Here is a 22,033-nt window from a genome sequence, read left to right on the forward strand (position 1 = left end):
GCGTTGCTTATTTAATTTACTCATATCTGCAAAGCCAATTGAATTTGGCCAAAGGCACTTCATTATCAGATGGTTACTCTAGCAGACCCACAGTACTGCAGCCAGCTCCAGAATGCGCAGCCTTTGCATTCAGACTGCTGTGGTCCAGCTCGTTTTGGCAGTCTGTTGAACGAGTTTTCTGCTGCTCTTGGCCATCAAGAATTACACTAAAGTCAAGTACATTTGACTGAATCAAACTTCGTAAGCTATAAACAAGACTGTACCTTGAAATAGACACTGTCCTGTGATTTTTCAACTTCAGTTCTTGCCATTAATAGTCTTTTCACTTTAACTGATGTAGCTAATTTGTAACTAGATGCTCACCAACAGCTATGTCAACTGTGGTCACTGATCCAGTGCAATAAAAAGTGAGGACTCAGTAGCGCAACATCTGTTTGTGTTTCTTCCACCTTTACCTCCTTTGCTTCACAGTAAAATCTCTCTCCAGCAGCTGCTGTATTAATAATGACCTTGATAATACACAGTACTTTCTCTAAAAGGTTAGAGGAAAAATATGAGGGTTTTTATTTGAGTTTGTGAAAGTGTACTGGAAGAATTGTTCAGCTCTAAGTTATTTCCGCCCCTTTCTCCATACATATGCAGTAAGGTAGCAGCAAAGAGCAGGAGCCAGACAAGGTGTTCTAAACCATTGCCATTTGGGAGACAGTGCCAGACAGCTGCAGGCGAAGTGGAGGTTCTTCCAGACTTTGCTAGTGGAAAAACGAGCCTCTTACAAAAAGAAAGAAAGAAGGGAATGGAAAGGTCATGCTTATATTTGCAGTCTTGCAATTAATCAGAACTTGTGCAAATATAGCAAGAGTAGAATGCATCCCATTTATCAACTTAACTAAAAAAAAAAGCTGATAAAAGTGATTTGCACTGCCTGCACGCATACCATAAGTCTTATACTAGAAAACCAGGAAAGCCAAGACACTTTTTTCATATGACTAACAGAAACTTGGGCACATTTTGTTCAATGAGGCGAACCTCATGAACCTTCTAGTGTAAATAACTTTCTAGCTTCCTTCTACTAGGTGAATTTGATCTGAGCTTGTCAGGTTCCTGTAACATTTAAATGGAATGATGACTTTAATTTCAGATGAACAGAAAGAAAGTAAAACTCAAATCCTGCTTGGGAATAGAAAATGTCAAAAATTACAGACACTGCTTTAGTATGAATCCTGTGATACTGAAGCAAAATAAAAATGTATGGGTCAGTTTTCCTTTACTTATGTGTAACAGGGGTGACACTTACCTGTGTCTGGCGATTGGTAAGCTTTGAGCCAGTGCTGCAGTTTCAGGACTGCAATGGTAAATGTTCACGTGCAGAGTTTATTTTATTTGCCCAAAGACTTTAGAGAGATTTTTTGAAATGCTGAACAGAGGTGTATTGTATGTAATTCAATTGTGACAAGATAAATCAGATTTAATGGATTTCATGTTTTTCTGCTGAAGCTTTTCCCGGTTCGGTATAATCTGTTGACCTGCGTAGACTGCAGGTGTTAGAGGTCTCCCAAGAGCAGAGAAAGCAGCAGGTCCAGCTTAGAGTGAGCTTTCTCTTTACATACGTGCTGGTACTGTTTGAGCAGCCTTATTTCCAGGTAGTCACTCCTGAAGGTAGTTAACATGTTCCTACGCTGGCCAGTTTATTTTCTCACTTGCAGATAAGTGGTAGGCTACATTACTGCTCATTTCCAATTTCCTTTCAAGGAGTAGTTATTTCTTCTGATATGTTTAGTAGTGTGGCAGCTGGTTAAAAATGAACAGTTTTTTTTACACTTGCAGGGAAAAAAAATGGGGTTTATGACTGGTAGAGATGCAAAAAGTTCATGGTATTGCCAGCAAATCACTTCCTTTACATAGGCAGATAGTTCAAACTATCACAACCTGTTTCATCATACTAAGCATGTCTAAAATAAATTCCTCTTCCCTGGTTGCCTTCAGGTGGCATTATTTTACAAGATGCTATGTAAAATAGTTTTTTGTTTCTCATCCTAGTAATTAATACACCATGCTTGTACATGGCAGGATTTATGTATAATACAACATCATAAACTCTGAAAATCCCTTTAGAAACCACTTAATAAACAGTGAAAGTTATGATCTTAAAATGATCAGTATAGTAGGTTATATTAGCCAGGTACAAAATAGGTCTAGTCTAGATACCTAATCCTATTTATCATTAAAGTAATTTTATGAACTTTTGAATTACCTATTAATATTAATGAATTGTGTCTGTGTAATTAATAAATTAACGTCCACATTGGAGTAATGGATAAAGATCACAACATACATACAGAATTTGCTGTATAACAGTAAGAATAAAATTATATTACTGCTATGGGTATGAGAAAATATACATGTTATGTAACATTGTTTTGTGACCAACATGTTTGCTATTGTCAATAGCATATTAATTAAAAATAGATCTATTTTTGTTCTTCTTAGGCTTTGAGCAACCTGATCTAGTGGAAGGTATCCCTGCCCATAGCAGCAGAGTTGGAACTAAGTGATCTTTTAGATTCCTTCCAACCCAAATCATTCTATGATTCTAATTCAACTATAACTTGTGTGTCATACACATTTCCTATATAAAACAGAACTCTATTGATGTTTGCTTTCTTTGGGTTAAAAAAAAATAACCCTTCAACAGAGTTCTTAAATGTCACTTTTCTTAATACTAGCCCTGATTCCATGGTGATACCTTCAAAGCTATATATTTTTAATTAAAAAAAAAATAATAATTCATGCCTTTAATATTAAAGTCTCCAAACTCTACTCGGAATTATTTTCAATGGTAAGTGTAATACCTTTACATGACATCCACTCCTTTCTCTTTTGTTTTAATCATTAAAGGTAAAATTCCGACCCCACAGAAGGCTGGAGGTTTTCTCATTATCTTCAATAGAAACAAGATTTAACTAGATGCCTTTTAAAATAGAATTAGGTGTAACATGGCCTTTCATCTATATCTCAGGCTAAAATCTGAAAGCTAGTTTATAAAAAATGTCTGATACTCAGTTAGATTTTCAAAATTGAAATAAACCAATAATCAGCATTTTCTTTAGAATTCAGTATGGGCTTTATTTCATTGAGTCTTATTGAGTGAAGAGAAAGAAAGAAGTACTGAATAGAATACAAAATACTGATTAGAAAAATAAGTCTGAAGAAGCCTACTCAGATAAAAAGTTAACAATAAAACCATTACCAGATCCAGATAACAGAAGCTGAAAAATTGGATAAGTAATTTAATTGGAAAAAACTTCAGATGCTCTGTTGCACCAGTTGAAGGAATGTATTTCATCCTTTCTGTCATAGAACAAATTAGGCTCTAAGGAATCTAAATTACACAATTGAAATCTCTACCCATGAAGTTACCTCAAAATACACATCTTCATCATAAAGCTATATATAAGATGAGCTATTCAAAACTGATACTGGAGAGCTTTATAATCAGTTTTTAGAATAAAATGCCAAATTAGGCAATTTTTGTTCCTTATTTTTAATTGAAAATCCTCTACATTGTTCTTCTAAGGAACTCAGGTTCCTAAACTGGGTTATCTCCTTCCAGGTGTTGTACCAATCTCTTTTCCTTGATGCTATCACTCAGAATATGAAACCAGTATCTCAGCGTAAGGCAAATGTGTGTAAGGCCAATATTAACTTCCTACTGATGTATCAGATTTTCAAAATAACTGGCTTCAGATACCAAATCCTGCTGATTCAAAAATATTATCTGTTCCTCATCTCGTCTGCTTGCATTTTAACTCTCCATGCTAGTATCTGCCACTTTTTGATTATTCAGCATGGTCAGAGACTATGATGTTACTGTCTTTGTTAATAACAATAAAACATATTTATTGAGTTACCTTAGCTAAGAACAAAAGTACAACTGAAGAATAATACAAAAGGTTTGCTCTTTTAAGGATAACTCTGATTACATCTAGAAATAAAACTCATTAATTAATTGCATTAAATTATAATGATCTTCCTAATAAAATATTTAATCTCATTTTTACTAAAGTTTCTTGGAATTTTTGTGCTTTTCTTGCTGTTTGACAGCCTCTTTCTGAACCTTTGGGATAGTACCAAGTTTTGGAGGTTTAGGAGGAAGAATATTTACTGATTCCCAATTCATACTGGCATAATTAATTAAAGGCAGCTAAATAATTGTCCAGAGACTTCATTAGCTTTCTGCTTTCTTGTTTCCCAGAGAACTGTGTTATGTAGCAATGGAAAGTGCAAGTAGGTGGAAGTGAGATTTTAAATCTGGACAACTTAATTGAATAAAAGTAGTGGAAATCCTATTTCATCTTGCCAACAGCTGCCACCTCTATTTATAGGCAAGTAAACAAAAATATTTTTATATTTACATGTTGTACATAGTATTTGATGACTGCAAGGTTTATGTAAGATCTTCTCTTGATTTTGTTACTAATTGTCCTTAAAAGGGACAGGTTTTCAGTTTTCCCACAGCACATGTAGAGAAAAGCTGCTCTCCACACAGGAACATAGTGATGGTTCAAGATTAATTGAACTGCTGAGTGCTCTAGTTTACTACAAAAAGGACATTGCTTACTATTTCATCTTGGACAGGTTAATCTTTCCTAGTTACTCTCTCATTTTTCAATATTTCATTCCCTCTTTTTCTTCCTTTTTTCTTCTCCTCTCTCCTTGCTTTTTTATCTCCATAATTCATTCCCCAATTTTACTGCATAGAATATCCTCTAGCTCTCATTTGCTTATGGCTGCTAGTTGGATCAAATTCACATGTTCTCCTCCATTCAGATGTCCTTCCTCTAGTGTTTCTTCTTGCTTCTAATTTCAGTGGTTGCATTCAGTCAGCTACTTAAATTTCACAAATTTTCTGGATTTTCACTGTTTGTGTGGCAGGGTGGGTGTCAAGAGCCGTGTCTACTGCGGTTTTGTAGCTGTGAGACCTGATTTGACTTCGGAACACTTGAATCCACAAAGTATAGAATATCTAGTGACAATGGAGTCTAATTTTTATAGATGATAAAAAATTACTGTTCTCAAGGTGAAGCTCAAATTAATTAGGAAAAAAAATCAAAACCATAAAAAGACTCGATTCACCTCAGTTAGGCATGCAGAAATTATAACAAGTAATTTATACCTGCTTTTGAAAGTTTGCTTCTTAATTACTGTCTACTTTAAGGTAATACCTTAGATAAATTGGAAAACTTAATATTTTAATAGGTGTTAAACTTACTAGGAAGGTAACAAAGATCTATAAATGTGGAAATTGTGGAATTATTTACATCTTCAAATATAATCACTAGAATGAAATAAAGAAGCAAAAATATAATAAGAAACTACTATATCATAGTAACTGTGGGATAAATAAAGTTTAAGTATTTTGGTTAATGTCTTTCAGAGAAATAATAAATGGTTGATTTTTTTTCTTTTTAACATAAGCAAAAACTATTATTTATTGAGGTGGCTTCATATATTTGTCACCTAACTTAAGAATATTTTCTGGTAGGCTGGTTTGAGGAAGTTAGGGATGGGCACTTACAGTTTCACAGCAAAACCATAACTAAATGTACAGACAACTACCTAGAGAGTTTCAACTGTAAATTCCCAGGGATTCAAAGTTCATGTTAATGAACTTTTGCAGATATATGCTCTGAATTATCCAAAGCAGATGAAAACTTTTGCCTACAGGAAATAGATCAGAAGTAATTCAACTATCCACAGTAACTTTTACCATAGTAATGATGACAGACTAAGAATAAATTAGAAGTGAAAAGGTATATTTAAGTTTTTGCATGGTACATTTAGAAGATATTCTGACATGCCAAAACTATATCAAGGAGGAGAAATTAATCAAGAGATATATTGAGATCTAAAATTTAATATTAAAAGAGACTCTGCACACCAAGCAAATTTAAGCTTAATAGTGGTTAGTTATTTGTATTTTTTTTAATTAGCAAGCCAAAAATATTCTGTACAGCAGGAAAAAACAAAGGTAGCAATGGAAAATTAGTTTATATCAAATGCATGCTCCCAAATACTGGAAATTAAGTCCATTTCATACAACAACATCAGTAAGAGCATAAGACATTCGACAGTCTGACCGTCTGGACCATGAGCTGTTTCTGGCAGTGGTCAGTCACAAATACTTAGGAAGATACTTGCACCATAAGAGAAAGGTGGTGTAGTTTTCTCTTGCTTTGCCTGTCCAGCTCCTGACTTTCTGAACCTTAGGGAATCCCAGGACCTGCAGGTTATTCCAGTTTCTTGTTTAATAATTCCTGAATGATCTTTCTTCCATTGCTTTTACAGCACCCCATGACAATATTAACACAAGTTGATCAAGCATTATAGATGTATTTTCTTTTTTGTTTTGAAGGGTCTGCCTGATAATCACATTAGTTTACTCCAAATTCTTGGGTTCTGAAAAGTAGCAAATTATTATTCCTTATTCATTCACCTTCTCTTGGCTAGTCATAATTTTATAGACTGCTATAATGACTATCCTTCAAGGTCCACTTTCTGATTTGTGGTATCTCTTGTTGTATGGAAACCTTCATAGATCTCTTACAGTCTTCTGCCTTCTTCTTCCTATGACTTTTATATATATATATAGTTTGAGATGAAATGGCAAGAATTTTGCTTGGAATTTATGATGTGGATGTGCTATGCTGTGTACTACCAATATAATCTGGTTTGTTTTCTGTTTCTTTCCTAATAATTCATTATGTTCTATTTGAAATTTGAGTGGACATTTTCACAGAATCATGTGTAGTCACTCTAGTTTTTCTTGAGCAGCAGCAGCAGCTGACTTGCAGCCACTTACTGGGCATGTGAACTTGGGGAGGGAGGGTTCCTATTTAAATTTTTAGCATTTATCAAAATTCAATTCCATCTGCTGTTGTATCGTCTAATGAATCAGTACCCTGAAGTCCTTCTACAACTCACTGTTTGCTTACCGCAGTAATTATATACTTTCACCAAATTTTGGTATATCATCAGTCACATCCTTCTGTAGTTGATTTAATATGATACAGAACAGTTCAGAATCTGCTAAACACAGCTACAGTGGTCACTCCTTTAAGTGTGATAACTGATCTACTGTGCCTGACCTTTATTCCCGTCTTTCTGCCTGTTGCTTTTTCCATGACTTTCTACCCCAGATTCACTTAATTCCTTTAGAAAACATTTAGGGGAACCATGCCAAGACCCCCTCAGAAATCCAAGATGATATGTTAAATAGATTTTCCTAACCTTATGTGTTCACTAAATCCACATAGAATCAGTCATGGAATTGTGAGACATTGTATCCACCAACAAAAGTAGTGCTGAGTCTTCCTTTTATCTTTATTTTATCCATTTATCTTTATTTTAATTAATTCTACCCTTTATTATAGTTCCTATCATATTGTCTGTATGGGCGTCTTTTGTATTAATCTTTTTTTTCCCAGATTTCTCCTCAATGCCTTTCTAAAACTTGAGGAAACATTTTCCAGCTTTTTTTTCATTTAATGCTGCGCGTGATTTAAATGATAAATTGCACACTACAGCTAACAGTTTAGCAATTTAATATTTGACTTGCCTTAAAATACAGAGTGACCATTATGTTGACCCAGCTAGATGCTTTTGTTCATGTTATCAATTTATTTTAAAGCCTTTGATAGTTTTTACCAGTGGTTGTGTCATCAGTGCTATCTCTTCCTTCCACATTTAGATTCTGCCTCTAGAGAAGAAATAGGTCATTCACTGAGACCTCTTCTCTTTTTGTGGGAAAAAAAAAAAAGCCCTTATGAAAGGGTTTTCATTGAGCTACTTTTGCTAGTTAGTCTCTGTCAGTATTTCTGTATTTTTAATAGCAGAGTTTAGCTGAAGTGACAGTTCTCTGCAATTATCCTTGTAAATCCTATGCGAGGAGGAGAAGTGAGCACAGGCCGGGGGGATATCACAGTAGGAACATGTGATGGCATAAAATGGAGTTTTGTAACATTTGGAAAGTTTACTCTCTCGTCCTTCATTTTGATGGGGACAGTGAAATATATTTTACTTGCCAGTCAAATAAATGAATTATAACTAATGGATGAAGAGAATTATCTAAAAGTGATCCTGTTTGTAATAACTGCCTTGGGGTTTTTTTTTATATGTGCATCCCAGATAACTGTATCTGATCACATGGGAAATCACATTCCTGTGTTAGTCTGTGGAAAGCTACCTCCACACTCTTTGTTGTTACCCCGCCTGAGCTTTGATGGTGTTTTTCCCGGATGTGTGTCTCAATAACACCAATTTACTTATAACGCTTTTAATTCCTGCTGGACTTGAAAAGCACAGCATTCTTCCCATTGAAAGAAAAACATTATTTTCAGCATTCTATGCTCTCAGTTTGCTGGAGGTATGAAAATTGTTATAAAGAGGATTGTATTCTTCTTTACTGTATTGAGTGCAGTGAAAGAGGCAGTTATTTTTCTAGCTGCTGCTCCTGTATGTTCTTTGTATTATCTGAACTGCCAGGTCATAAGTGGGTGTTCTGTGATTATGATAGCAATGCATGGCAATGATACAAAATTAATAGTTCATGTAGTAGCAACTGATATCAAAACAGACTTAGAGACTAAAAAAGTGTCATGATTCATCTTAACCAGCAGTCATCCTAGCAAGAGTTTAGTGCTGCCTATTGCTTACCCTTACCCAACTTCAGAAACTCCACGTTAGCTGATGCCCCTCTGATTCAACAACATTATCTTCTGTAGTTCCTTCAGGAACTAATGTTTTGTGCACTGAAAAAAGCCTGTGCCCTCTCTTGCTATTCGCTGAACACAAATCCAAGTGACACAACAACCACACCAGTTATTCACATGCTCTGGATCTGCCAAGCCTTAAACATGGGTCTCCTCCTTTGAAACTCCACCCTAAACACTTACCTGTCTGTGGCAGTGCCCATTGATCGCATGCTTGGAGTGTGCTGTTGTAAATTCTCTTGTGCCTGTACTGTCCAAAGACAGCTGATGGAGAGGGGAGCAGGGGAGCTGGCAGGTGGCTAGCTGCGCCTTGCCTGGAGTGGACAAAGAAAGAGAGAAGCACTGGTGCGGTGCTGCATCCAGGGAAGTGTGCTGTCGTACAGGACACCATGTCTGAAGGAACCGTAATACGTGCATTTCCTGGCTGACACTCCCTGGCGCAAATTCTTCCATGTCACGTACCGTGGAGATTGTATCACATAGTTCTGCACCGAACATTTGCAGCCAAGCAATTTGATTACACAGCTGTAGACCCAACCACTGGAGACTAAGAAAGTAGGAAGATCTGTACTAGCAGCAGCTGGCAAGCAGTATACAAGAAAACATGAAATAATAGCATAATAATTCTACTACTGAGTAGAAGTAGTCCTTGCCCAATGTCTTGGGTCTTCTATGAATGCTTGAAATTGTGGAACAACATTTCATCTGAGATAACTTCCAAAAGTATGGTACTTGCAGTAATGGATTTTTATTTTAATTTTTTTTTTTTTTTGTCTTTAGCAGATTTGCTCAAAACCCATCTTTAGCAGGTCTGACTTTATATATTAGCACAGAGTTTCATACTGGAGGGGGGAATGAGTGAAGTGTTAGGAAATATCTTATGAAGACAAGTTCAGACTTCATTAGGGAAAACAAGATACATAGGTTTTGATTTTCTGTATTTTGCCCTGAAGAAGCATGAGAATCAAAGCTCAAACCAAAAAGTTGCAGTTTCAGAGGAAGTGCCAGTGGGAAAACCAGGAAACCCATACTTCAAAGGAATCTGGATATAATCCTTCTGTCATTTCAATTTAAAGAGACAAGAGATATCAATAATAAAATAGCAAAAAGTCTGTGATTTCTGCAAAACTGGAAAATGGAAAAATTTGAGAGCAGTAGTAGTGAAATTAGAAGAAATATTTTATAAGTGCTGACTTGGATGGGTGGGTACAGAGCTAAATTCCACCACTGGAAGGCCTGATTGCTGATGTGGTATTGGTAGGTACTTTAAGAAATTGAGGAGAGAGATGACAGGGAAACTAAAGGCAATTTTAAACACATTCAGGCCACTTTTTATCTCCGCATGCTAAATGAACTGGTTAACTAGTGACCAAATTGTGCTATGTTCTGTTTTCCCTGGTAGTTAAGTCTACCTGATGCTTGCAGCTTGGATGGATTTCTTCCACACTGTTTAGCTGCACATTTCCAGTATGCTAAACAAACACACCAAACTAATATTTCAGAGATGAAGTTGTAGCACTGCTCAATGCCAGCACCTCACTCCCCATTTGTCTCAGGACTCATGAGACCTCAAGTTTTAACTCCTTTTTTTTTTTTTTTTACTTTCCTTTTCCTTTTTTCTTTTTTTTTCTTTTTTTTTTCTTTTGTCAACATGAAAACTATGGTGCTCACCTTAAGTCGCTACATTTTGAAGTCTCAAGTTGTCATAGTTCAGCCCCGATCAGGACCAGATTATGCAGTCTCTCTCTCACTCCCCCCACCCTCCGAGAGAACAGGGAGAGATAATATAAGGAAAAACAGCTCGAGGTTTGAGATAAGGACAGGGAGAAATCCTTAAAGTTACCGTCACGGGCAAAACAGACTCGACCTGGTGTCGTGGTCGATACAAGTGTCTACCTTTCAAGATACAATTTTATTAAGAGAATAAAAGCCAAGCTGTAATAGGAGGTAGCAACAACAGTTAGCATGCGAATCAGCTGAAATCCAGTGGGAAACAATCACATTAAAAATTTAACAGACAATACTTTAAAAGTTTTCAAGAGGAGGGCTTGTGTTTTCCTAGCTGAGAGATGCAACCTCTCTTTCAAGAATGAACTTATTTTTTTTTCCCATTTGAAAACTCTTTTCTTTCTTCTTTTTTTTTTCTTTTTCATTTTTATTTCTTCTCCTGTGAGTGAAGAAAGGTATTTTGCTTTTTTTTTCTTTTTTTACTTTCAAGAAATTGTAGGTCAACTTCCCCTTTCATTCAGTCTTTTGCGGTGGCATCACTTCTGTTGATCTTGTCTGAATAAAATCTTTCCAGTGTTATGTCAGCCATTTAAGCCAGTCCAAATTCACCCACATCCTGTGAGGACATGAGGCAGGACTGGTTGTGTGTCCTCAGTTTACTGGATGTTTTTGTGAACAAAGTGTATGATATTTCAGGTGTGCATCGTTGTCTCTAGACTTGGGACATGTATATAAGTGACACCCTGTCTTACAGATCAGCTCAGACTGTAAGGGTGGATGTTACCATTCCTTGGGCAGATGAGGATTCATGGCACATCTCTGACAGGTTTTCCCCCCTTACATGCTAAATGATGTTCCTACTGATGCCTCTGGCCTGCTGATGTCATCAGCAGCCACTGTCTAGCACACAATACAATCAAAATCCTACCTATTTATGTCAGCTGCTGTGGGGACAGATAACTTGGTTTGTGACAGGTATCTTGGAATCAAGCATGAATCTCTTTTTAATTGTGTTTGGGTAAATAGTGCCTCTTCCTTCACTGACTCTGTTGCCCTCCCTGAAATGACTCTCCTTGAGTGCTACTCCCTTAGCAAATTCGATCCTTCAGATGGGACAAAAGAGAGAGGTTTATAGTGCTATGGATGTTCAACAACTTTTCTAGCTGGGTTTTTTTTCCCCCTCTTTAAATGCCACAGTAGGGTCCAGAAAATGTCTCTCCTACACTTTGTGTGAGCATGAAAAGCAGGTTGTATTTTATTACTTTGACTTAAAGTTAATCCTTTGCAGCTTGTGTTCATGCTGGCAATGAAATGACAGCAGGAGTGAGGTGAGAGTAAGTGATAATGTCTTGGCATGCGACACTTCAAACGAATGTGTGCTTGTGAAGTTCTGACTCATTAATTCTTTTTCCAGGCAGCCGTGTGACTTAGCAATTCAGTAAGGGATTTTAGATGAGACAAATAATCCAGAATAACAAACATTTTATTGTTTGATGGAAAGAGAGGGTTGAATTTGTTTGAATTTTTGTCAAAAAATATATGAAAAACTTGCAAGTTTGGGTTTTTCACTGTCTCTTACATCATATAGTAATCTTAAGGACGCAAAATGCCTCAAGCCACATTTCTTTTAAGAACTCCTTCTCCAGGACTGAGCTGCACAAAAGAACATAAAGCAGATTGTGAAAAAAACAGTTTTAAAGTGGAGCAGAATTGGGAAACACCCTGTTTTCCTTTCCTCAGTCCCTCAGAGGTTACTGCAAGCTACTTCAGATGTTATGAGACTGTAACTATAATGGTATGATACTTTTGAAGTGTTTTATGGATTTCAGAGTAAACAAAAATATAGAGACTACATCATCTGAAGCCCTGAAATACATAAGGAAAAGTGGAATCCACACTAATCACTAAAAACATATCATATCCTTTAAGGGGTTTCAAAGCATAGAAACATCTTTATTCCGAAGAAAAACAAGGAACATCCATCCTTTTTAATCCCCTCCTGTGGATGCTATCATAAAGAAACAACTTGTTCTACTGATATTACCATACTCTGCAATTTAAGATGAACAGTCTATCATCAATCCATACAACAGTTATTACAGTAAGGAAAAAAAACTGCACTATGTTTAAAAAGAAAATAAAATGAAAACTCAGCAATCAGGGTGTGGTTTTTATTATTTAGATTTCATCAGGTTTGCATTGTCCCAAAGCATTAAAAATGTCTGACTCTCTTGTATAATAAAGTATATTAAAAGTGACTAGCATTTAATCCATCAAGATCTCTCTCCTTGTAATGGCAGAGCAGATGGCTGAGCAATATTACTTCTCACAAAAATGATTGCTAATCAATCTATGTACATGTGTTGTTCACTTCACCCACTCAGCTAAATAAAGTTCAACAGCAGATTGAACCATGGAATTTTAAGCTTTTTCTGAGCTTTCAGCCCAGCAATAGCATACACATTAAGAATCAAAACTAGACTCACAGCAACATTTTGAATTTATATAAAATATTTCATATCCTGTTGAAATGCAACAGGCTCATAGAGATGTATTTCTGTCTTTCACCTGAGACATTTCTTTTCCATTAGCTCTTATAACTTGCAACACTGTCCTTTTTTAGCTACAAAAAATTAAAACAGTGGTTTGGATAAATTTGTTTCTTGAATATGGCATTCCACCTTCCAGCAGTGTCAGTGCTAGAAACTGGGTTTAGATAACTGATGTCTACAAAATAAGCAGTCAAAAACAAAGGAAGCTGAAGTCTACTCTCTTCTGCCAGTTACACCTTCATGAGCTTTGTTTTCCTCAGATTCTTTGTGTGAAGTCTCCAGCTGCAGACTTTATTCATTGTATAGCAGTTGACTGTGATTTGATTTATGCCATCTCAGTGAGGCCACCTGGGTGTAACTGAGAATGTAGTTTACATTGAATATTCTTACACATAGTGGCTGAAGATTGGGAAATAATAGTTGCGTAGATATCAAATTTCTGTGTGCATCTTTGTACACTTGCCAACTAAAAACCCCAGTATTTTAATGGTTTTGATCTATATTCCTCCATTTTTTTTTAATTTGTATTCTGACTACATATAAGCATTACTCTTTCTACCTGGGAACATTTGTTTTTAAAAGTATTTTTTTTTCAGGCTTCTTTTTCCGTCTTAACTAATGCACTTCATAGGAGTTTTTGGTGTTCCTAATCTCCATCTGCCACTCTTCCAGACAAAACGTGCTTCTTTAAGTGAAAAGCCCCTTCCTTCACAGGCAAGAATAGCTGAGGAATGCAGAAGCTGTCTGAATTGAACTTCTAGGCACTTAGATACGTAGGACTAAGTCTACTGTTGGCTGTGTTTACCTTTTCAAGCTTATTGTTTGTTTCCTAAATCCTACTGTTCTAATTCTTTGACTTCTTCTGGTATTTATTTTTCAGTCTGATTTTAGCAAATTGAGATGTATATAAAAGTGTTCCCTTTGTCACATCTGTCATACGCTGGACAACTCGTTGCTTGGAGGTTAGAAACTTCCTGAGAGCTGATTTTTCTTTCTGTGCAGAAGTTCTACTGCTGGTGTACAGAGAGCAGCAGCATTAGTTCTCTACCAGTCTGGTGTGAGGCAGGGTTACAGTTTGTGGATGTTATTTACCTCTTTGAGCCATATTTGATTTATAGATAATTCAATCTCTGTGCAAAGATTATTGATAATGCTTTGGTTATGCAGTTGCCCCATTGTCAAATGATACCAATGGAGAAGATTTTAGACTTTCAACTGAAGGTCTTTATTAGTATACCACGCATGGAATTTTTCCTTTTCTTTTTAAAAAAGCATATGCTGCTCACATTCACAACTGTGAGCTACAGTGGATCTTAGGTTGGTATTAAAGAGGTATATTTGTGCAAGTATATTTATACAATGTTGGAATAAGCTACTGGATTGATAGCCATAAAAAAAAAAGAGAAAATTAATTGTCTATTACCTGAAGGAAAAAAAGAAGACGTGACAAGTTTATATGTCCCTATTAACTCTTAATGGCTAAAGGGACAGAGAGATAACTTTATACTGAGGTAGTGCAGATTCATCCTAGCTGAATGAGAGTGCCTGAGGTGAGAGTAAAACCACCTTAGTCTCCATACGTAACTGAAAAGAAGATATAGGATCCTATTGGGAATGGTTCAGATCTTAAATAACCTTAATGTGTTTCTGGAGAAGGCCAGGTCGCTCTTTTTATTTTTTTGCATAGAGAACTAGTAGTGACTATATACTTGCATATATGACTCAGTAGTGAGTGAGAGAAATAAAGGCTCTTTCTCCTACTGTAACCAACCTTGCCAGGGTTATAGGCTGCTCTGGCAGGAGCTTTCAAATAATTTCTTCTCCAGTTGTGTCCATCCTTTTTTTCTGCTCCTTGTTCCACTTCTGCTCCTTATCCACCTATTGCGATATAAATCAGGTTGAGAGGGATCTCAGGAGAACTATAATCCAATACCTTGCTAAAAGCAGGGTCAACTGTAAGGTTAAACATATTGCTCAGGACTTTATCTGTTCAGATCTTGAAGCCCTCCAAGGATACAGACTGCATAACCTCTCTGGGCAGCCTCTTCTGCTGCTTGGCTGCAGTCAGAAGCATCCTTTGTGTAGTTTATTACCATTGTCTCTTTTTTTTTCATTTGTTTGGGTTTTTTTTTAATTGCTACGCAACTGTTGGCTCCCTCATTTGATAATCTCCTTTTAGGTACTGGAAGAGTCCTGCTAGGTGCTCCCAAAACCTCTTTTTCAGGCTGAGCCTGTCCTTCATGGCATGTTCTCCAGCTCCAACTATCTTGGGGGCCACTGGACTCACTCAAGTTTGTGGATCTCTTTCTTGTATTGGAGTGGATATATTATTCCCAACTGGACATAGTAGTTCATATGTAGTCTGAAGAATGCTGGGTAAAGGGGAATAACATGAACTCTTTGTGCTCTTGAAAAATATTACAATTCAGAATCCAGGAAGAATATTAAACAAATCTGGAGCCTATTTAGTTTCTGCTAAATCTGAAGAGAATGCGCTCTCATCTGCGTCAGAGCTCCCTGGCAAGTCCTGTCACCCTTATCTAAGAAATCCTTTTTCTAAAAAATGCCAGCACATTTCTTCCTTTGTTTTTATCTTTTTCCATGAAAATGCATAATAGCTGCAAAAATAAAGTTTTTTTGAATTGGCAGTAACTTGCAGTGTGAAGAACAAAGAAAAGCTTAATAAAATTAAAAGGTAGACAAAGTGAACCAAGATGAAAATAACTCAGCAACTGACTCACTACAGAAAGCATTGACTCAAAATATCGGATCCAAAGGATAACAGTATTTAGTGGCTTAAATTAAATGAATAACAACAATATATGGACTTCCATTAATTAGGATAAAGTTCAGGTGGGGATTTACAGACATCTCAAACAAAGGAGCGAAGCAACTACCTTCCTTCTGTTGGAGAGATTTCTTGTAGGCTTGTGACTGGGAGAAGGCTTGTTAACAGGGTTGTGACATTTTATAGCAGAGCAGAGAGCTCACTGCTGGAGAGAGTGTGTTGGGTTTTCTTAGATAATGGCTGTACTGGAGGGGCAGGAACCAGTTTGCTAAAAACAGAAATCACAAGGATTATTTGGTATAAAAAAAAAACTGGTAGGGTTATATGGTCTCAGCTAAATACAGTCCAGATCCCCTTTCTTGCTCCTTTCACATGCCATGCTTGCTGGCTTTGAGTTAGCTTAAAAATGTCCCACTCCACCTCCTGTATCACCTATACCAATGAATGTCTCCAGATGAGCAAAAGAGTGAAAGAGGGAATTTTCTGAGATGTTGATCAAGTGTGGGTAAATAAATAAGCCTGTGTTTCCCTCTTATATCCAAAACAATAATGGGTGAAGCATAAGTGAATCCTTCTTTCTGTGTTTGTTAGCAAGAGCACAGATATCAGGACACGCATTTCTTTCTACAAGATGATGCTGTGGCTGCTGGTCAGATGCCGCAGTGATGTTTCAAAGAGGCAGGACAAGACAAATCTGTGCTGCAACGTTTATGCTTGCCATTGTTGAAAGCCAAATCACAGGAACAAATGAGCTCTTTTTAGAGAATGAATATGCATCTGTGTGTGTTGTGGTGGAGTAACGCGTGTTCCATAGTGCAAATATTCATCCTCACTGATTTTGCATACTTTCTGGATTCATGCTGAATTCATATTTTAGATCAAAGACACCGCATGTTTTACGCAGATCTCACTGTTTCTGTCTTTGCCTTTTTCTTCCTCCCCTTTCCCATCTTTGCCTTACTGCCTAGGTGTCCAATACGGCCTTTTTATTGATTTTTTTTTTTTCTCGTCTCTGATCTTGTGCTGCAGCAGTGTTGTCCTCTCTAGTACGAGCTCCTGTAACTGGTGGTTTTGTCATATAGCTCAGAAACTCTTGTGCTCCTTTCCAGGGCTCATCTTTTAAAATTAGGATGCTTCAATGGACTGATATTAGCAGGTTATGCTAGGAAATTTTTAATGTTACAGAAGAAATTGCTGTACAGTTATTTTAGGGATATGTACTGGAGTTGGTAAAGATATAGTAGGACTTAAATACTGCAACAAGAGTGTGACTCTAACTAATGCTGTTCTCTTCTTACAACATTGTGTTCTTGTCAGCCAGATAATGACAATACTGAGTAAAAGACTTCAGGGCCTGACACTGAACAGTGATTCACTGAAAATACAAGAGCATATATAAAACTGACTGTTACGGATTATGGTTTAGTTTATTAAAGTGAATTGAATTCATCCGGTGTGTGTCCAGTTTTGGACTTCCCACTGCAAGAGAGACATGCATATACTGGAGAGAGTCCAACAGAGGGCCACAAAGATGATTAAGGGCCTGGAGTTTCTCTCCTATGAGAAAAGATGCTTGTTCAGTCTGGAGAAGAGAAGACACAGGTGGAAGCTCATCTGTGTGTATAAACACCTAGTGGGAGGGTGCAAAGAAGACAGAGCCAGGCTCTTTTTCGTGGTGCCCAGTGACAAGACCAGAGTCAATGGGTGCAAACTGAAACACAGTAGAATCATAGAATCTTTAAGGTTGGAAAAGACCTCCACGATCATCAAGTCCAAAGTATATTCCCTCTGAACATCAGGAAACAATTTTTTACTGTGAGAGTGACTAAGCACTGGAACATGTTTCCCAGAGAAGTTTTGGAGTCCCCATCCTTGGAGATACTCAAAAGCCATCTGGACATGGTCCTGGGCAACTAGCTCTAGATGTCCCTGCTTGAGCAGGAGGGTTGGATCAGATGACTTCCAGAGGTCCCTTCCAACCTGAACCATTTTGTGATTTTGTGGTCCTTTGATATTTTTCCAGTAATGAGAAACTTTTACGAAATATCTGCCCTTTATTGTAGTTCTGATAAAGTTAGTGAGAAAGATATAATGCAATTGGATTCAACTATTTTAACATAATGCAATCTGAAGCTGTTGTGAAGAGGAAAAACAGGCTGCACCATCAGGGTAAAAATGGTAACTGTTTTCAGCTTCAAAACAAGTGAGCGAACACTTGTTACCTCAAGTGTTAGATTAAAAAGTCGCTGCTACCTGCTAATGCTCATGTAAGTAGTACAGCTGCAGCTACAAATGGGACATCTAATAGTCATTTGTTAAGGAGAGTAAATGGGGCTTTTTTGGTTGCATCATTAGATTACGTAGAAAAAGACAGCACTTTCACAATGGCAGGACCCTGATTGAATGTCAAGTGGTTATCTGCAGGAGATAAGGTGAATCTGAACAAGAAAACTAAACTACTGAAAATAAATTATTTAATTTTTTATATTTGTCTTTCCTTTATTCTTCAAACAGTGGAAGCTCTACATTTGGGAACACTGATGGCAGCACATGGCTATTTCTTTCCAATCTCAGATCATGTTCTAACACTAAAGGATGATGGCACCTTTTACCGATTTCAGGTAAGTGTTTTCAATATGTTCTTCACTTGCGTAAATGGAGGCTCATATTAAAGGCCTTACACAAAAGTTCATAGGAAATTTTAAGCATACTTTGTCTCTTATGTAACATAGTTAATGGTGGCAATTCCTTTTAAAGTAAAAAATGGTAGAAGAATTTTATTTAGATATTAAGTCAGCAAAGTGTTAAAATGATAGTGACCATTTTCATCGCTGGAAAAAGTGTGATAATGCTAAGTGTGGAAGTAACTGTCATTAAATAAACTAATCTTATATTTTGGAAACATAGTAAAGGAAATGAAATTATCTTATTGACTCTTATTCCTAATATAGTCTTCATTTGGAAAAGGAGAGGTATTTTACTTATTAAGCCTGTAACAGAAATCTGATAAAAAATGGAGGGTAATATTTATATTCTCACTTATGTGAGGATTTCCTTGTTGGCAATAGAGTAGTATTACAGTACTGTGTATTCTTCAAAAAAGTGCAGATACATTTCTACATTGATCTGTCAGTCCCATTGCATATAACAAATATGCAGATGCTTCAGAACAAACTGGAAGGATGTGTATGTATACCAATATTTATAAACGTATATTATTCAGATACCTGAATAATATACATAGTTGTATTTTATTATATTAGATTAAGTGCTTGGGGAGCAGGAATGTTGTTTTTCTAATAATGAATAGCAGGCTAGAAGTTCGCAGAGAAATACCACCTATGACTTGAACCGATTATGATTGCACAGTATCTGATTATGTATTCTAGAGAAGGAATTAACTTTGCTTGCCGTGTGCCACCTTTGACAATGGTGGTTGTGTTGTGTATTGCTCTTCCTATTAGGTGATCTTCCTGGTAGCTGTTCCAAGATCTTCCCTTAATATTTGTTGTTTTGAAATAATATTATTATTTTCACTATGAAACTGGTATTATTAATACCATAATTTGGTAATGTTAGTTCTAACTGTGTTAAATACTTACAGAAAAATAAGATGTGGTAGAACAAAATCTGTTGTCGTCAAGACAGTAAGTCTAAGCTTAAGTCTAAGCTTTGTCTTAAACATTATTTAAATAAGAAGCCATGAAGAATAAAGTAAAACTGAGATTGTGGTCTTTAAAATGCAGAAGAAAATTGTGATGCATTGGAGGCCAATCATAGTGTTAAACATTGTATTAGATTAATTGCTCTACAATACTTTCATCACTATTTTGGCTTAAGTTCTATAGATTCATATAAGGGAAGAGAAATGTTCATAATATTTGGTCTAAAACAAAATCTTAAAGTGAATATAATTAAATATGTACAGCACAGTCTGGCAAGAAGGAGAAAGATGATTTTATGCAGGCATACAATATTGTCATGTTTTCATATATAGATCCTGTGGATCATACCCTGCAAAAAACCTGTCCTTCAGCAGGACAGTAAGTTACATGTATATACGAGTAATACAAAGAGAAGTCACTCCAAGCCTCCTCCTCCTCCTCCACACCCACAGTTACCTTTGATCCTGGAGAGAGGATCTGAATGAAAGGTTTCCTTCTCATGGTGCTTCATCCTCCTCAGTGTTCAGTATAAAGAAGAGAGGGATGGTACATAGGTGGGCCGCTGTTGAGGGAAAGGCATTGATGTGGTTATGAGGTAAGTGAAAAGTGGAAAGAAACCATGGAGTGGCTGAATCGCAGTTCTTGGCTTGTCTCTGCATAAGCTGTGACCAGAAGGACAAAATATCTCTGGACTCCATTTTGTACAGAATAGAGCTTATTTATAGGAGTGCTGGTCATTGAATTCTGCACAGCTGCTGGCCTCTCTCAAACATGGGAAATGTGCACCTCTGCTAGCACAATAATTTGACTGAAGGAAAGTATAGATTAGAATTAGCAGCACTGTGAACAGCTGAGAGTACTGCAGCTTTCCTCAGAGAGGTCTACAGCCTACATGTTTGGACATGAAGCTTCAGTGAGGATTAGTTTGTGAAAAGATATCTGTTGATTTACATAACTTAAGGATTTGGCACCTATTTGACATATACATATGAATAAAATAATTTCCTCAAGTGTTGCTCAGCGTATGTCTGCAGTACTTTGGTTTGCTGCTCTGTGGTGCATGGCCATTCCTTTGCTAACAATGATAAAACCATGCACTTCTAGCTCTTAATGTATAGCATGAGAAAAAATTCATAGTGGTGTCATACTGTTAACTGGAGTTGCAATAGAAAAAGTTATGTCATTACAATTCCACAATCCCCACCAAAATAAGGCTAATATAAAATCTATTAATGAAGCTGTTTAATTTGAAGATTAGATATTAAGGCAATATACTCAATGGTGAGGAAAGTTTGACTGTAAATGTGTGAATTCTACACTAGAATAGTTGTTCAGATACTTTGGAAGTAGGACCCCCTGAGTATTGGATAGGATTCACAAATTTCTGGATATTTTAATAGAAAGAGAAAACCATGCACCTGCCAGCACTGAAAAGTTCAGAAGCCATCCCTGCAGAGAAATCTCTGTCTGCAGTACAAAGACCTAGCTACAATAATGTTCTCTGTGCACTTCATTTTTTGTTTCCCAAAGGGTGACGCATTCCCTCCTGACAGTAAAATTACTTCCAGTTTGTTTTAAACAACCTTCTGTTGTATAGAAATAGCTAAAAGCAGGGGAGATTATGCTTCATTTGTGCAAATGCCCTTTCACAGGCAAAACTATACTTTTTCAGTTATTACTCTTGCCATCAGGAGGGCTGTAAAATCGTAGTTACATCTGCTTTTTTTAAATAATGTGGCCTTAGAAATAAAAAAAAAAAGTCATTCCCAATCATTCTTTGACCTACTTAGGTAGAATTAGGTTAGTTTATGTGATAACAATTTAATTCAAAGGGGATGGATCTAAATATTAATTGACTTACTCAGGGAGGAAATTTCTTATTAGTCTCAACAAGGCTAAGTGAAAAATGCAGGGATAGTGGTACTTTCTGAACCATCCTGAGCAGCTACATTGCCTTTTCCTACTTATTTAAGCCTGGGACCAATGAAAGAGCTGAATACCTGCTAAATCACCCTCCTCTACCTGAGAGCAAATAGGGTATGAGGGGCCCAAACAAGAAAAGCAAGTTGCATCTTAGAAAGCAGATCTTCCTGGAGCCAGGGATTATTCACTGAGACCTTTCGCCTGTGTCCACATAAGTGATAATATGCCCATCCTGGTGAGGAATGCCTGACTCGCCCTCTCAGCTGGTAAACTATAATAGTCTCCCAGGGAAAGATATGGTCATTTCTTCTACAAGATGCATAAGCATATTATGTGTCTCAGTGTTCATAGAGAAAAAAATAATGTTTCCTAATATCTTTTCTCTTTAAACAAACTCCTAGGATACTTGAAGCCAGTGATAATCACACTGCCATTTTTTAATTAGATTAATTCATGATTTAGGTAAATTAATTTTCAGAGTTGAAGTTTAGGTTCTGATGTTGGTGTGTAACTTTTAAGATGGAAGGCATAAATAGCTGCAAAAAAAAAAAAAAAGTGAAACAAGGAACAGTTTCTTGTGAAAGCATGAGTCTGGTTAAGATAGCAGCA

At 36.6% G+C, this 22,033-nt stretch overlaps 1 protein-coding gene across 6 annotated transcripts in view; it reads left to right on the plus strand.

Moving 5' to 3' along the window:
• RGS7 (regulator of G protein signaling 7) overlaps positions 1 to 22,033 on the plus strand; it is a 256,555-nt gene that overhangs the window by 150,758 nt on the left and 83,764 nt on the right. For all 6 annotated transcript variants that reach the window (XM_086743449.1, XM_086743450.1, XM_086743452.1 and 3 more), the window contains exon 5: positions 18,351 to 18,457. In XM_086743449.1, the coding sequence (XP_086599575.1) occupies positions 18,351 to 18,457 (107 nt within the window). The remainder of the gene's footprint in view (positions 1 to 18,350; positions 18,458 to 22,033) is intronic.

This window comes from Chlamydotis macqueenii, chromosome 3, assembly GCF_036417535.1.
Source record: "Chlamydotis macqueenii isolate bChlMac1 chromosome 3, bChlMac1.mat, whole genome shotgun sequence".
Lineage (NCBI taxonomy): Eukaryota > Metazoa > Chordata > Aves > Otidiformes > Otididae > Chlamydotis > Chlamydotis macqueenii.